Source organism: Acanthisitta chloris, unplaced genomic scaffold (genome assembly GCF_000695815.1).
Source record: "Acanthisitta chloris isolate BGI_N310 unplaced genomic scaffold, ASM69581v1 scaffold16732, whole genome shotgun sequence".
NCBI lineage: Eukaryota > Metazoa > Chordata > Aves > Passeriformes > Acanthisittidae > Acanthisitta > Acanthisitta chloris.
The window spans coordinates 2,543-19,008 of NW_008660049.1; the positions used below are offsets into that span (position 1 = coordinate 2,543).

The following is a 16,466-nucleotide window of genomic DNA, read 5'->3' on the forward strand; positions in this document are numbered from 1 at the left end:
CACACCATCAGAGAGGGCTCACATGCACTCTGGGTGTCTCCACAGCAGAAAATACAACTTAACACAGGCAGAGCCAACAGCTAATGCAGGTGGGGGATAACCCCCCTGGGCATTGTAATGCACAGGGTCAGCTGTGGTGTTTTAGCCATCTCTCTCTCACCTTCCTGCCTCTCACTTTGGTCAGTCCTGCAGCCACCTCAGAACCCAAACTCTGAGCAGGGAACTGGTTGCCACCACAGTGCCCAGGTCTCCCTGGCAAGGTGTCTTCTGAGCACCCACATCACCTGCAGTGCCACAGGACACCAAGCTTGGCTCATGGGGCTGAGAAGACCAAGGGTTTTGCAGACCAGCTGCAGTAGCACTCAGCTCCATTATCAGCCCTGGGGCAGCATCCAGAGCAGTGTGAGCAACCATCCCATTTGCAAGCAGAAGATGGTTTGGCACTGATGCCTAAAGAAGTGCTGCTGGATGCCCTTCAAGCAAGTAAATACAAAACAACTCCAGCAGAAGAGACTCAAAAGCCATTTTTTAAAGAACATAATTTTATTAAAGGGTTTCAAAGAAATTGTCTTTACCCAACAGCAAGAGAGGAGGGCTGGTGGGTTGGCAGGAGCCTGGTGTTCAGGGTGACACTGCTGCTTGCAGCAGCTCTTTCACAGAACCATTAAAGTTGGAAAAGACCTTTAAGATCATGAAGTCCAACCATTAACCCAGCACTGCCAAGTCCACCACTAAACCATGTCCCTGAGTGCCACATCTGGCTCACTTTTAAATAGCTCCAGGGAAGGTGCCTCAACGACTTCCCTGGTCAGCCTGTTCAAATACTTGACAACCCTTTCCATGAAAAAAATTTCCTAATATCCAATCTAAACCTCCTCTGTTGCAAGTTGAGACCATTTCCTCTCATCCTGTTCATTTCTCTTGCACATTGCCTCTTTGCCCATCAGCCCTTCATCTCAACAGCAGGCACCATCCTCACATCTCCCACTTCTGATGAAAATCTGGTGCCATGACATTGAGGGTCTGCACAACCTGCCAGGAGGGAAACAACTCCACAAAGAAAATCCTTCCAAGACACTGTTGGTACCCACAGATGTCCAGAGCTGAGGGGAAGGTTTCTCTTCCAGAGCCGATTTTGATATGTTCAAGTCAGCACCAATAGCACCCCACATAGTCAGGACTCATTCAGCCCTGTCAGTTGTCTTTGCTCTAAAATGTTTTAAGACTCCAGAAACTGCAGCTGGGTGTTATTAAAATCAGCCCTATATCCTCCAGTATCTTTGTAGTACCCCACTGATGTTTAATACATCATGTCAGAAGCTCTGGGAATCTGGCAGCTATCAGTCAACATCATCCTTCAGAGAGCTTGTCCCTCCCTGGTGCAGTACTTTCTTGTACAGGCAGGAAATTTGTTGTGGCCCTTATTAAAGCACCTGCAAGGCAGATGTTGAGATGGTGAGGAGGCACTCTGAGTATACAATATTTGCCTTTTGAGTGGTGTGGTGTTTGATTCAAACCACAAAGGTTTTCTCTGCTGCAGTTAAATGACATAGTCAGAGGAGCCACCCCAGGGAGAGCGAAGTGACAGGACCCCATGTGGGTTTTCTTCCACCACTGCTGAACAAATTTAGTCATTCAAATCCCAACATATTGTTGATGTGTGTTTCTATCTGGACAGAGTATAGAGTTGCAAGCTCCTAAAAATACGGGTTAGAATAACTGCTGCTCTCCCCAGAGAGGGGCTGAGTGAGGGGGTGAAGCTGACACCCAAATGGTTTTATTTAAGGTGCTGTCACAGCAGGGACTGGTCCTGCTTCAGAGGGCAAGCAAAGGGCCCATTTCCTTTCAGGACATAAACAAGGATACCTGTCCATGACCATGTACTTTTCTGCTACGAACTGGATAACATCTTTCTAAATAGCTTTTCCAGCAACCATTTTTGGCCACTCAGTCCATTTTAAAATAGGAACTGCTGACTTTCAGGGTACATTGAAGCTGAGAACTTATTTCTGTTAGGCTGGTTTCTAGATGGTCTCTAGACTGCTCTAGACTACAAGCAGAGCCCAGCCAGGGCTTTACCACAGCCAAGCTCATGCTCTGCTCTAGGGGCTCACAGCCTACTCATCACAGCTTGTCTGCTTGCATGGATGTTTTTAACATGGCCTGAAGGAGGGTGCAGAACAGTGGGAAAGAAAGGTTATTTTCAGAAAGCGGTCCCTAGAAACATGAATTTAATAATTTTTTTTAATCTCTATATTAATCTTTCTATATTTTAAATATATATGAATTTTTTCCAAGTGTTTCCTAACTTTTGGTCAAGAGTGCCAAGTGAAACGAAACGTGAGGAGGCATTTATACGAAGCTTACATAAGCACCCAGCATACTGCCATGCTTATATTACTATTACATCTAAACAGGTGATTATAAGTGATTTTAACAGGCCATGCAAGTTTCCTAAAATATCAAAGTTTTCCTGTCAGCTTTCCTTTATAACCCACCCACCAGGGGAATGCAAAGGCATCTGAGGCCAACCTCTATGTATAAATACAGCCTTCAGGTTGCCTATTTCAAACATTATCTCAAGCCTAGACTTTCCCTGATTGCATTTCTAAAAAGGTGAATTTTCAGCAGGCAGAACACGGCCTGATTATATCAGGCTTTCTACCATCTGAGTCCTGAAGGTGTTCTGCCTGCACACATTCAGGGACATCGATCTTTGCAGCCACTTTCCTCCTCAGCTGGAATTGAAAGACTTTTGTGAAAAAATTAGGCAGTTTCTGAGTGGAAACAGCTTTTGTTTGTAGGGCTTTTTTAAAGCAGCATGTGAAGGGCATCCAAAAACCACAGCCTGTCCCTCTCCCACCTCCCCACTGAGAATTCACTCCGTGCTTAGCCATGGCATGTGCTTCCCTCAGCACCAGCCTCCACTCAGGACCAACATCTATACTCTCACCACACAGGGGAAGGGAAGGTAACGAGAGACAGGTAACAACGAGATGGAGAAGGGAGAAACAGAGATGAGAGCGCAGTGAATATAAAGGGGTCTGGTGCACAGCAGCTCTCCTGGTGACTAGGCCAAGACTGATCTCCAACTGAGATGCTTTCAGTGGTGGTCTCTGTGCTGACCATGCTCTGGTTTGCCGCAGCCACAGCCTGGGCAGGAGTGCTGCAGCCCCACACCTCAGCCTTCAGGTTTAGGATCCCACTCAGTTTCAAAGGGCTCAGGACTTGTGTTTTTACCAGCTAAGGAAGTGAGAATTAAAACATCACACAGGCTGATGGTGACTTCATCCTGCTCTATTGAAATCAATGCAAGTTTTGTCACTAACTCACATAACAGCAAAATGGCATATGAACTGAAAACCCCGTGGTTAAACTCACATAACAGCAAAATCAAGCAAACTGTGGCATATGAACTGAAAACCCCGTGGTTCTCCATTTGTACCACTACAGTTTAAGTACATGCTCCTCATGGATGGACTCCTCTCCTCGTTTCTCTATCCAGTTCCACAGGACTAAAACCACAGGGATTTATGTTGTCTGTTTGCACATGTACTTGCTTCAGCAACCAAAGGTGTCCAACACCATCTCAAAGGCAGACAAGGCACCTGACCCGACAGCCATGGAAAGGTTTTCCAAAACCACCCTGACCAATAGTTACAGAGGTTTCTTGGAGCTCCCTGTGAAATGCATTAATGGTTGCCTGTTCCTTATAGACCAGATGTGTTGCAATTCATTTTCCAGACTAAATTTCCCCATTTGGATAAAGATCCTACTTAGGCAGACCTCATACTGGGACTGGCCCAGAGCAGGCACAGCAGCTCTGGGGTTTGTACTGGGCACTCCTCACATACCAACTTGTCCTCCTAGAAGGGCCCAAGAGCAAATTTTCAGGCATCATCTGCAAATATCAGATTACTGCACTGGTTACCAGATTCTTCAAAAAACATCTTGTTCACATAAAACATCTTCAAGCAGCCTTACCTATGTCCTTTGATAAGGGAAATAGGAAAAGAAGATCCTAAAAAGTGCATGCCTCAGGATATGTGGGTGGTGCAGCAAAGTCTTGAATGGTTTTATTTCCTCTCATGTGCACAGGATAAACGAGCATTTAGTCACAGACAGAGACAAGTTCCCATTCTTAAAAAAACCCCAAACACTAAAACTGAACTTTGCAACACTAATGGGCAAGATACTCATCAGCTTCCAAAGTTTTCCAGGAAGAAAATTACACTTTTATCTACAAACTACACTCAAGAGAGATTAAACCACTCAGAACTACTAAGAGCACAACAGTATTAGTGTGGATTCATGGGCCAAATAAACAGCCAGTCTAATCTCAGGGAAAAAGAAAGCATTTACTTCATGCAGTTCCTCCGATTCACACTGAATGAGCACATCTCTTGTAAGAGAGATTACACAGAATTACTCCTGTGTCTCTCTACAGCAGAAAGATAAACAGCACCGCAGTTTTCTCATAACCAGTGTTGTATCATAATATATCATGCTTGAAATCCAGCCCCAGCAGCACAGAAAGAGGGGCTTCTGCAAGATTTCCCTTTGGGAAATTGATTTCCTTCCTGAAGGCAAAAGAAAAAAAGCCATTAAAATGCTACTGTAAGTGAAACTGTATATCAGATGACTAGGAATAGTCAGGTCTGTTTAGCTCTGCTCTAGCTGCTGTGTTACTGAACTGCAAATTGGCTTTGCTGCAGCAGGGCAGGCAGGTCTGAGCTGGAGTCCTGTGGGAGCTGCAGAGCACCAGCCACCCAGGGCCTTCAGCACTGGCAGCATTTTGGAGAGGCCACACCTGCCCCTCAGGAGTCCAAATATTTTGAGCAAGCTACCCAGCCATGTGAGTGTTTCATAGTGCTGGTGGCCCACTGCCTGCTTAGCAAGCGCTGCTCACTTTCTGGGGAAACCTCAAACAGATGTTTTTGGTCTCAGATGACTTTGTTTAAAGTCATTAAAGGGACTAAATAGAACAAAATGGCAGTGGCCAAAGGACTGCTTAAATAGCATCTCCCAGAACACTTTCAGAGAAAGGACAACCCGTGCTGGGGACCAGGACTCCTACAGCAACTAGGGTGCCCCCAGATTGGACCAAAGGAGGCAACACCATGGACTCAGCACTACTGGAGCAATGCCAGGTAGCTGCTCCCAGCTGCTACAGTCACTCCTGCTGTCTCAGTCTTTTGTGCCAGCATGGAGAAGAGCAGAGCTTCCTCAGAGGCAAGCCATGATATGCCATCTGTTCCAGTTGTTTGGTTTTGCAGTGCTCAGGATACCATCACAGCAGCCAACATAAAATTAAGTGGCACAGTGGCAGGAAGGTGGGAATAGGTGCTTTGACTGCTGGTTGGAGTATGGAGTTAACCACTGAACCCTACTCCCAAGCCCACTCCCCCTTGCTGACTATGCTGGCATCTGGTACACTGAAAGACTGGCATCCCTCACATCAAAGCTGCAAAGCCATCCAGGCTGTGACTTGTGTGAAAATGGCACCTTCAACAGGTTCAGGCACAGATGGCAGGTTAGGAAGCTGGTTTGGTTTTGGTTTTAAACCCTGAGGGGTACTTGACTTTCAATGTACATCCACAGAGAGAGGGAACATCTCACATGGCTCACATGCTCCTTTTCCTACTAACCTTTGGCACTTTAATACACATCTCTTTATACAAAGGCACAAAGTAAACAGGCTTGTTTTTCCTTTTAACGTTATTAATCGCTATAAATGTGCAAGTGAATTGCTACACTGCATCCCAGTGTCCCTGAATTGAATGATAAATGTCAGGACAAAACAAAAGATGACCTACTGCAATTGGGAAGAGAGCACGAGCTTGAAGAATCTATTACTGCCCAAGATGAAAAGAGCAGCAATTGGTAGGTATAGAAACCAAAACTCCTACACTGCCTTCCCAGGTCATGGCAAAATAGAACAGAGTACAGCCAGAGCACCTGCATAAAACAAGCATCAGAATCACCTTGCTGGTAATTTTGGTGTTGAACATTGATATGAAGCTTGCTTTTTCTTTTTACTGTCTTCATTAGTACATCAAAGCATAAGGAAACTACTTGCCATTGGGACCCTGGAAACCAAAGAAGGGACATTCAGGTCAGCAACAACCTACAGCAGAAAGACATGAGGAAGAAAAACTGAAAATAGCCAGGCAGAAGAGAATTGCTTCTAAATGGCATTTCCCACAATCACCTAAAACCTGCAAGGCTTGTACCATGGTAACACACCTTGTCATTCCTTGCAAGGCTTATGACCATATTCTGACAACAGCTATGGTTTTGGTCCTATGTAGAGTGTTTTTTGTTGAAGCCACAGGCCCTGGGGAGGTACAGCATATGGCCTGGTTTGTTGAACTCACTCTGGCTCTCTATATTACCAGACTGGCTGCACGCTTGTAGGGAGGGCAGGTCCTCAGGCAGCTCTGGATGGGGTCAGGTGGGTGCAGAGAGGTCTAAATGCTTGGGCTGGCTGCTGCCAGAAGTACCACAATGCTGTGCAAACAGCCACACATGGGGCAAGCAGACATGCTGAAAAGACCAACAGTCTCTGGTCTAAAATCCACAGTGGTGGATGCTTTCCTGAAGTTTTGTGCCATTTCTATGCACAGGAAGAAAGACACAAGACAGTAAAATACAAGATAGTATTTCCAAATCTCAAAATGAAAAAAAAATCTTGTTCCTCAGGATATAAACCAGCAACTTCAGGTGGGCACGGACACTCTGTAGGAGTTCTGCCCAGGTTCCTGCCTCCCCCACTGCTTGGTCCAGCAGCCAGTTGGAGATGGGATCAGAGTGCCAGTGTGACCCACTGTGCAGCCTGTGCAGGCTAAAAATCTGTTGTTTGCCATGGCAGTCGGGCCCACAGCAATACACATAGGAACACTTGTCTACTTTTTGGAAAAAAGAAAAAGAGCATATTGAAGCTGCCCCATGTGTGAGCAATGACTTCACAGTGTGCAGCAGGACCAGGCAGATCAGCAGGGGAAATGTTCTCATAAGCACAAGGCTATTTACTCTCAGCTTTTCCCTTGGCTCTTGTTGTTTAGCACAGCTGTTTTCAGCTTTCCAACCACCCCTATGAAGACAGAACAATTACATCCTTATGGAAACTGCGACAAGCATCCAGCAGCTCAGACCAGGTGCCAAGGCACCTTTTTCCACGATGGTGAAAAAACAAATACATTTTCTCACCTCTAGAAAAGTGCTACTTGCTGCAGCTGTTGGAGCAAACACAACCTGCCATCTGCTTTATAGTGCCTTAGCTACAGGCACAGCTGCTGGTCTGGGTGACAGGGGACACTGTGCCAGGAGGCTAAGGCCCAGCTGCCACTAAGAATGATTAGAAACTGCCACTTCCCTCTTCAATGGCAGAGATTGTCCCTCTCAATTTGAATGGCAAAGCAGCACATACAGGGATCTATCTACCCCGACCCATCCCATGCAAAGGGTAAAAAGTATTGCTCACAGCTGAGAGAGACACACATATAAAAGTAGCACTGCAAGGTGCTCCCCTATGCATAGAAACAGTGTGGGAACCTGGCAGGAGTAGGGAGAGGAAAGGCAACAGGCTGGGAAAGACAAGGCTGGGAGAGGAACAGGAGTATCTGAGACAGCTGCAAACAAGGCCTTTTCAGCAAACAGGCAGCATCAAGAGGAAAGCTCTACCTGCAAGGGTTCCAGTCATCTCACAAGAGATGACAGCACCTCTCCCACTGTCTTTTAAGGCTTCAGGTTCCTGTAGCCACTTATTTTCCTTGTTCCCAGGTCAACAAGATGCAAAACATTCAATGCATGACCTCACACTACCTTGGATGGAGAGCAGCAACTGCTCTCCCTTGATTTTTCAAATAAATCTGCCACTCTGCAGAATAGCAAGGTCAATTATCACACTTTTGTAGCCACAGAAATCATTCAGCCTATGTACTGGTTGTGTGTTTGAAAACTCATTAAATACCATGAATACCAGCTTAGACTGTCATCCTAGTCTTTCATCAAACCAGATGACACCGCTCACACAATCCCAGACAAGGCAGCATCTCCTCAGCAAAGAGCTCTCACACAAGCTTACCTAAATCTGAAAAAGTTAGACCATGAGCACTCCCAGTCACTTACAACAGGATGGTTATCAATCCAGAACAGCTACACCCACTAAGAGATAACACAAAGTCATTACAGTCAGCTGGTCCAGTCAGCTCAGGTCTCACCAGCATCTGAAGCTCTCTCTGGGGCTTGAAAGTCTCCTCATACTGGCATCAGTGCAGCTGCCAGTGGGCAAGGACTCATCTCAGTCATGTTCCTGCCAATTCTGATTTCAAAACCACCTCAGCTCCAGTGCAGGAAAGAGACACAGAGCCACTTAGTGACTGCATAATTATTTGAGGTGAACACACAGCTGCAAGCTGGAAGATGCAGAGTTGAGTCTAGAGTCAGCAGGCTGCTTTCCTTGGATTTGTGAGCTTGATCCCAAAGTCCCCCAACACTAACTGGAGCCTACTGACTGCCAAGCACCTCACCTGCTTTTGACCACAACCCAAGAGGTAAACCCAGCACCTTCTCATCAGGCTGGCTACCAGCTGCTCCTGCACACAAACAGCTTGAACTCCTGATCATGACAAGAGCAGTAAAGTGATAAAAGAAAAATCATTCCTTCTGTGTTTGATCATGTCCCCTCTTTTCTTTTACCCCATCTAATGCAGTTTTCTTCACATAGAGCCTTCTAGATGAAGGCACAGATGTAAAAAGGCCACTTGCCTGCAGCAAGCATTCAGTGCCAAGCTTTCTCAAGTGAATGAGCAAAGAGAAACTTGCATCTTTCTTCAAGGCTGACAGTACATGGCCTCACCACTCTTCAACAGCCCCATTACTTTGTTTTGAAGCTTTGATAATCTTTGCATCCTTGGCACAGCTCTGTAATAAGCAGACAAGTTCTGGAATTGCTTCTGTCCCATAGGTATGTTTCTGAACAAAAAGCTAAATTGGAACTGGCAAAAATAGCCATCTGCCTGCTCATACAAAATCACACTACCTGTAACCCAGTTTGCAAGCAGCACTGACATATGGAGACTTAACCCTGCTTGATCTTCCCTTGCCTATATCTGGCAGCAGCAGTACACTCAGAGGGAGGGGAAAGTGTAGTGTAGAAGAGAAAATAATTCTAAAGATTAGTCTTAAAATCCCATGAACTTGCACCCTTCTTCCTTGTGAGTGTTGAAGGGTGTGAGAAAAACTGAATTCTTTTTGCTGCAGATGCATGACTCCCTTTCTGAAGCATAGAGGTGCTGCCCGGTGCTGGTCCAGTCAGGGTACCCCATCACTCCCAAGTAACACACCAAGTACTGCTTTCACCCTCAGATGGGCAAATCTGGTTACTCAGGAACAGTTCTGTCAGCCTCCAACTGCAGTACAAAAATAAAAGCAGTCCTTCCTCAGCATACTGCTGAACTGATGTACCAGAGTGGAGAGAGTGGACACTTAAAGAATATAAACAAGAGGGACTGAATGAAACTGGGAATCAGGTCCAAAGCAGAGAAGTAGTCCCTCTTGCAGGTGGCAGGTCAGTGAGGAACTCCTTGGCTAAGAGTGCTGTAGACACTGAAAGTTCACACAGGGTCAAAGGGAAAACAGAGAAGTTCCTGAAATAGATAATCACCGATGGTTTTATGCTTGAGTAAGATGCCCTTTACTCATCTTCGAGTAAGGGACATCTTTGATCAGACCACAGGTATCCCATCATACACAGCAAGAGGCTGTCTTCCTGCCATTCCAGTCACTCCAGTCTCTTACAAGAACTGCCAGTTTCTAGCAACAGTTAAAGCAGATTGATCCAACAAATTGTGGTGTGCCATTGTCGTATTTGATCCTCTGATTCTCATTATCTATTTTATGTATAATGCTGTAATTTTGGATAGCTTGTGCTCGAACCAATCAAATTTGCAAAACCAGCTATATTTTTCATTCCTTTATGTAACTGATTTTTCCATTCACATGCTTTTCCAGACCATGCATCAACTGTGCTGTTTGCAAATGCAAGTCTATTTTTGTCTTTATAAGCAGAATGCATTTTAATTTAAAGGCCAAAAGTGTGTGATGCTGCACCCAAAGCTCCCAAACCAACCTTTAGTTCTTCTGTCAATAAGGAGATCTAGTATGTCCCAGTTCTAGTCTAACTACAAACATTATCCAACAGCGAGTTGAACACCACACCTCCTTTGTGACTATTGTTGGAATGTTGAAATGCAGACCACTGCCACACATCAATCCCTGATGCAAGGCTATAGCACAGCTTTACCAACAGCACTGCTGTCCCCAGCACACACCCACTGAGGCAATCTCTGAGCACAGCAAGAGTTTGCCTAACATCTTCAGAGGGATTTTTATTTCTATCATCTCATGCAATAAACACCTTTTCCCATTAGTCTTTCAACACTGACAGTTTTAAATATAGGTAGTGTTCTTGAGCTACAATTTAAAATGCTAAATTTCAAGGAGAAAATAAACTTGTATCAGCATGCTTTCAAACTGTCTCAATGAGAGAAGCTCATTAGATAAAAATCAATGTGTTCTTACCTTGTAGACAGACCTCACAAATCACAACCAACTCAGAAGTTCCAGTTAAACTGTAACTTTGCCCCAGCCTCTGCTTACATTACAAAACCACCAAAATATGCCAGTTATCACCACTCAGGCATGAAGAGCAGGCTTGTAGTATGTTCAGCATTACCATGCACACCAAAATAGTTATCACCACTCAGGCACGAAGAGCAGGCCTGTAGTATGTTCAGCATTACCATGCACACAGCAAAAAAAAAAAAATCCCACCCATCCCACCCCAGCTCCATGGAGGTACCCATGCAAAACTTTTCTGACAAACCACAGAAACATCTGATTGGAAAAGACCAAAGCTCAGGGAGTCCCAACTTCTAACCCAGCACTGCCAGTTATCACCACTCAGGCACGAAGAGCAGGCCTGTAGTATGTTCAGCATTACCATGCACACAGCAAAAAAAAAAAAATCCCACCCATCCCACCCCAGCTCCATGGAGGTACCCATGCAAAACTTTTCTGACAAACCACAGAAACATCTGATTGGAAAAGACCAAAGCTCAGGGAGTCCCAACTTCTAACCCAGCACTGCCAAGCCCACCACTGAACCATGTCCCTAAGTGGCACATCCTCATGGCTTTTAAATACCTCCAGGGGTGGTGACCCTGCCACTTCCCTGGGCAGCCTGTTCAGAGCTTTCTGGAAAGTCAACCCTTTCGGTGAAGAAATTTTTCATAATATGCAATCTAAACCTCCTCTGGTACAACTTGAGGCTGTTTCTTCTTGTCCTGTCGCTTGTTATTTGGGAGAAGAGACCCACACTCACCTTGCTACAACCTCCTTTCAGGTAGTTGTAGAGATCAATAAGGTTCCCCTTGAACCTCCTCCTCTCCAGGCTAAACACCCCCAGCTCCCTCAGCCTCACCTCATAGGACTTAAGTTCCAGACCCTTCACTAGCTTTGTTGCCCTTCTCTGGACATGCTCCAGCACTTCAATGTCCTTCCTATAGTGAGGGGCCCAGAACTGGACACAGGATTCGAGGTGAGGCTTCACCAGTGTTGAGTACAGGGGGACAATCACTGCCCCAGTCCTGCTGGCCACACTATTGCTGGCACAAGCCAGGATGCCAATGGCCTTCTTGGCCACCTGGGCACACTAAGATATTTTTTTTCTAATGGAGCACTAATATAGCATTACTAAATCTTTAATAAATATAATTGCATGACACAAAAAGGAATCATGGTATAGGACAAAGATGCTGTGTATGTGCTGTTGCTTTTCAAGGCTGTGGTAGCTATCAGTCATCTCCACTGTTACACTTTCTAGCACACTTCTGGTAAAATATTATGCATGTTGTTTCTGTAGTCAATAATTCTCTCAATATGAAAAAAACATTTTATTGAAAACTTCTAAAAGGACACAATGATCACAACTAAAGCAGGAATCTGGCACATTAATGTGCTCAGAAATTTTTACAAAATAATTACAATCCAAGAAAAAAAAATGCCTACATAAATCAGTACAAGTTTCATAAAGTAAAAAGCTCCAAGACAAGAAAATTACAGTTCTTTCAATGCAAAATATACTTGAAGAGCTGTATCCTGTTCTCACACCTTTCATGATGTAACTTTTGTTCGAGAAATTATTTCATTCACAAAACTGTTGTTCTTTGCCAGCACATCATTTCTCAGCTGTTTCAGCTTCATTTTGACGTCTTCTTCTGACATATCTGTCAGTGGCAATGCTTTCACTTGACAAAGAAAATCCTCAATTATCTTTTCACCTTCCTGAAGTAGAGGGAAGAGAAGGAAAAGAAACCAGAAAGGAGGTTTAGGATTTTCTCCAATTCCCTAAGCATACAAAGTATTGTTCATCACCAGAAACTTGTTGCAGGCAAAACCCCATGGTTAATTTTGCCTTTGCTATAAAGTTCTCAACACCAGAACACTCCAGTTATACTGGTATCAGGAGTTCTCTGCCCTTTGAATCCACAAGCAAAAAGCATCAGCTGGTCATCAGAAACACAATATTTAACACTGAAATGTGTTCCACATTTAATTCCAGTGTGCAGCCACACGAGGTGAGGATTGCCAGCAATAACAGCAACAGAATGGCCATATTACCCAAACGAGTTACTTTTAGGAGGGACTGTAAATCAAAAGCAATGTTTCAATATGCAAAAGGAAAGAACAAATTGTAACCAAGCAACTGGAGAGTGGCCATCACCAAGGAGAACAGATGATAATTAAGCTTTATGCATATGCTTTTACACAAACAGGCAAAGTGGAACTTTTAAACAATCTGAATTGAACAGCAAGAACAAACATTTCAATGAACAGCATTCAGAATCCTTGTATTAGAAACAATTTGCCCAAAAGACAAAATTTTGTCTAGTCATCTGCACTTCAGAACTTGACTAAAAAAATTTCTTAAGATTTCTCTTATCATTTAAGACGAACACAGTATGTTTTCAGTGCAGAAGTCTCCAAAGGACTTGGAAATGTAATAGTACACTTTCCACTCCAAACATGATGTTAACCAAGGCAGACAAATTGCCTGGGAGAAACAACTAAAGCTCTGCCATTCTATTGCCTAGAGAGTTTATGAATGCTACATATTACTGAATATCCAAGGATAAGACATGGTATTTGTCACAAGTGTTTGCCATGTCAATTTAATTTACACCAACTTACGAGTATTACTGAATATCCAAGGATAAAACATGGTATTTGTCACAAGTGTTTGCCCTGTCAATTTAATTTACACCAACTTACGACCACACAGTCAGGTCCAACTAATCAGAAAATTTCTTCACCATGATACCTAGCAAACTTATAAAGGAAAAGCAATAGTGAAGCAACTGAGGTAGTTGGAGGGCAAACCTCCTGGCAGTAAAAAGTACAACAAACCAGATATCATTCATCTACATCATCAGAGCCACTTACTGAGCCAGGAACAAATGTAGAAGGCCTCTGAAACTGAAAATAAAGTAAGAGGTAACAGCCTCTGCCTAGGGCAAATGCTTTATAAATGTAGAGAGTGCTTTGGATCCAGACTAACACTTCAAGGCTTCCATATACAGGAGCATTACCAAGACTGCCAGAAAGAGATAAATGAGTTACAAGGTTGCCAAGTTTCAGGCTGACTGCTGGGACACAGAACAAAGATCTGTAAGCAGATTTACATACATGCAGCAAGTAGGACCTGACTACTGGTAAAATCCCATGCAAGTCATAAGGCAGCACATAAGATTTCCTAGGAGGCTGACCCAGATGTCACTGTAAGGATGTCACTGTAAGGACACTTAATCCAGCAACAAGATGACCCAGACTACTCTGAAACAGTTTCCTGTAAGCCTTTGTTTTCCTTTACACTACCTGCTAATGAAGCTTCTTTCAAGAGAAAGTGATCAAATGGCTTTACACAACTGTATTATGCACTGCAATGTAGACATGCTCAGATCTATGCTAAGATGTGGGTTTCCTCAACCTTTGCTTTAAGCCTGTGCAAAGCCAAGAACATTTTACTTCCCAGCTGAGTAGAGAAAACCAAGCTAAAATTCTCTCATGTGAAATGGCAATGACTTCTGTAAAATCAGACATTCCAGGTACTAACTGCTGTGTCCTTTGACATGATCAGCTTGTGAGACATGAGTACTGATGGAACATGAAGAGACACAAAGGAGGAAGCTATGTACTCTGATGGGAAGCTTTTCTCTGATATGAACAGATGTGACCATGTTAAAGCTTTAAGAAACTACCACTGATGAGCTCTCAGATAAGGGGGGGCAAAACCAGGTGCAATCCAACTGCAGAGCCAAGAATAATTTAAAGAATTAAAATAAAAGCTTATCTTAAGTCCCAAGAAGTGGTGCATACAAACTAAGTAGCCAACAAAAGTGAACACAAAATTCTGGCTTGGTCCCTTGTTGTACTTGGTCCCTTGGTCTCTTCAGCTGTACTCCAATTACACTAACTGCTGATCATTATTCTTTAAGAAAAAATATTAGTTTCAATCACATTACTATGATTTTAGATAAGATTCTTGCCTACATTAACTTGAAATTAATCTGAGCCAAAATGTACTATCCCTGAACATCTTTTCAACTCCTAATGAACTTCATACCTAAGACATTTTGTTATCAAAAATATATTATAGCTAATTATCCTTGGGTTTTGAGGGAATCTGAATCCTCAAACTATTTTGCTTGAGCTATTCCATCAAAACAAGTTTAAAAAACCATTTCTGATAGCAAACCTCTTTTTCTCTGTAGAATTTCTTGGCTGATGGTTCTCCTTCAGATTCCTTGGACTTGCCAATGTTTTGAAACTCCTCCAGCTCCAATGCTTTCTCTCTTGCACTTTCTATCACATGTTTTGGGAAAGCTGCCAACTCTGCTACATGTATTCCAAAACTCTGGTCACAAACACCTGGATGCAGAGAAAAAAGAACCCAACAGTTAAGGATTCTCAGGGGATAATATGGCTACACAGAGATTATAGGAACAAGCCTGCAATAGTTCTCTGTTCTGAAGAATTAAGTGTTTGACATCATTTGGCTCTCCTCAAAACTTTCTGATTTACCTTTTGTACTAAATATGATAGCACAGACTAAAGGATACGCTTGTATTTAATTAAGCTCTTAGAGCAGTAATTGCAGAGCTCCAAAGTGCTCCAGGAAGAAAGGAAAATCTCTCCAAGCAGAAAGGATTTCCCTCTAGTACGTGAATGAAATTGAATAAGGTTTTGTATTAGAGTATTTCGGCACAGTCCCTAAAACACAGTAATTTTCTTTTTTAATAAACATCTCTCACATCTACTCTATATTTATATAAATACATACACGTGTGTATATATAAAGAATGTTGCATTCTCAATCATCCCTCTCCTCCTTTGCATCATTACCACATAACTTCTCAGTCTCCAGGAGACATCTTTAATTATATCAAAACCTTTCAACTTTAACTTCACACATACTTCAATTAATACACCATTTATAACATTTGGTTGAGAAAGAAAAGTCCTCATTATTGCTCAAAATATGTAAATCATACACAGTTACATAAAAACTTTTTCACTTCAATATCAAAAGCCCTCTGATAAAATCTGTCAACTCCATTCATTTACATTAGCATAATTCCATTTGGCCTGCCACAAATATTATTGCATCCTTTTAATTCTGGTCTCCAGCAAGGAGTTATGAACAAATGAATTACACATGCAAAATGACAGTTAACTAATCATCTATTAAATACTGGGAAACAAGAATAGGTAAAGGAAAACAGCATTTAGATTTTTTTTTCTGTTTTATTAACCTTGCTATCTCCCAGATTTCTTAAGGGAAATTAACATTTTTAAGCAGAAACTAGTCTTAATTTTCTATTAAAAACACACACCATCCTAGACACAAAGCTACCTCAATTCTCTGCTCAGAGAACCCTGATGAACATCTCCTCTTCCAGCAATACACAAACTCAATTCTCTGCTCAGAGAACCCTGAGCAGAAGCCTGATGAACATCTCCTCTTCCAGCAATTTCGGCACACGCTTGAAACATGAAGACAGGGTTGAAGATACTGTATAAAAGTTCCTTTTCAGATTTAGTTACATGTTTCAGACGACATGAAACCTGTTCTTTGTTTCAAAACACAGCTGTACCCAAGGTGCCTACACACTCAATTCTCTGCTCAGAGAACCCTGAGCAGAAGCCTGATGAACATCTCCTCTTCCAGCAATTTCGGCACACGCTTGAAACATGAAGACAGGGTTGAAGATACTGTATAAAAGTTCCTTTTCAGATTTAGTTACATGTTTCAGACGACATGAAACCTGTTCTTTGTTTCAAAACACAGCTGTACCCAAGGTGCCTACACTCACATCCTGGTCTGAACAATGTAACACTTGCAA

The 16,466-nt window shown here is 43.1% G+C and overlaps 1 protein-coding gene across 1 annotated transcript in view; it reads right to left on the reverse strand.

The window, feature by feature from the left end:
• Positions 1 to 11,938: 11,938 nt before the first annotated feature.
• Positions 11,939 to 16,466, reverse strand: part of MSH2 (mutS homolog 2) — a gene marked incomplete at its 5' end in the record, with an annotated part of 23,704 nt that continues 19,176 nt past the window's right edge. The window contains 2 exons of the mRNA XM_009069675.1: positions 11,939 to 12,348; positions 14,819 to 14,991. Of these exons, the coding sequence (XP_009067923.1) occupies positions 12,178 to 12,348; positions 14,819 to 14,991 (344 nt within the window). The remainder of the gene's footprint in view (positions 12,349 to 14,818; positions 14,992 to 16,466) is intronic.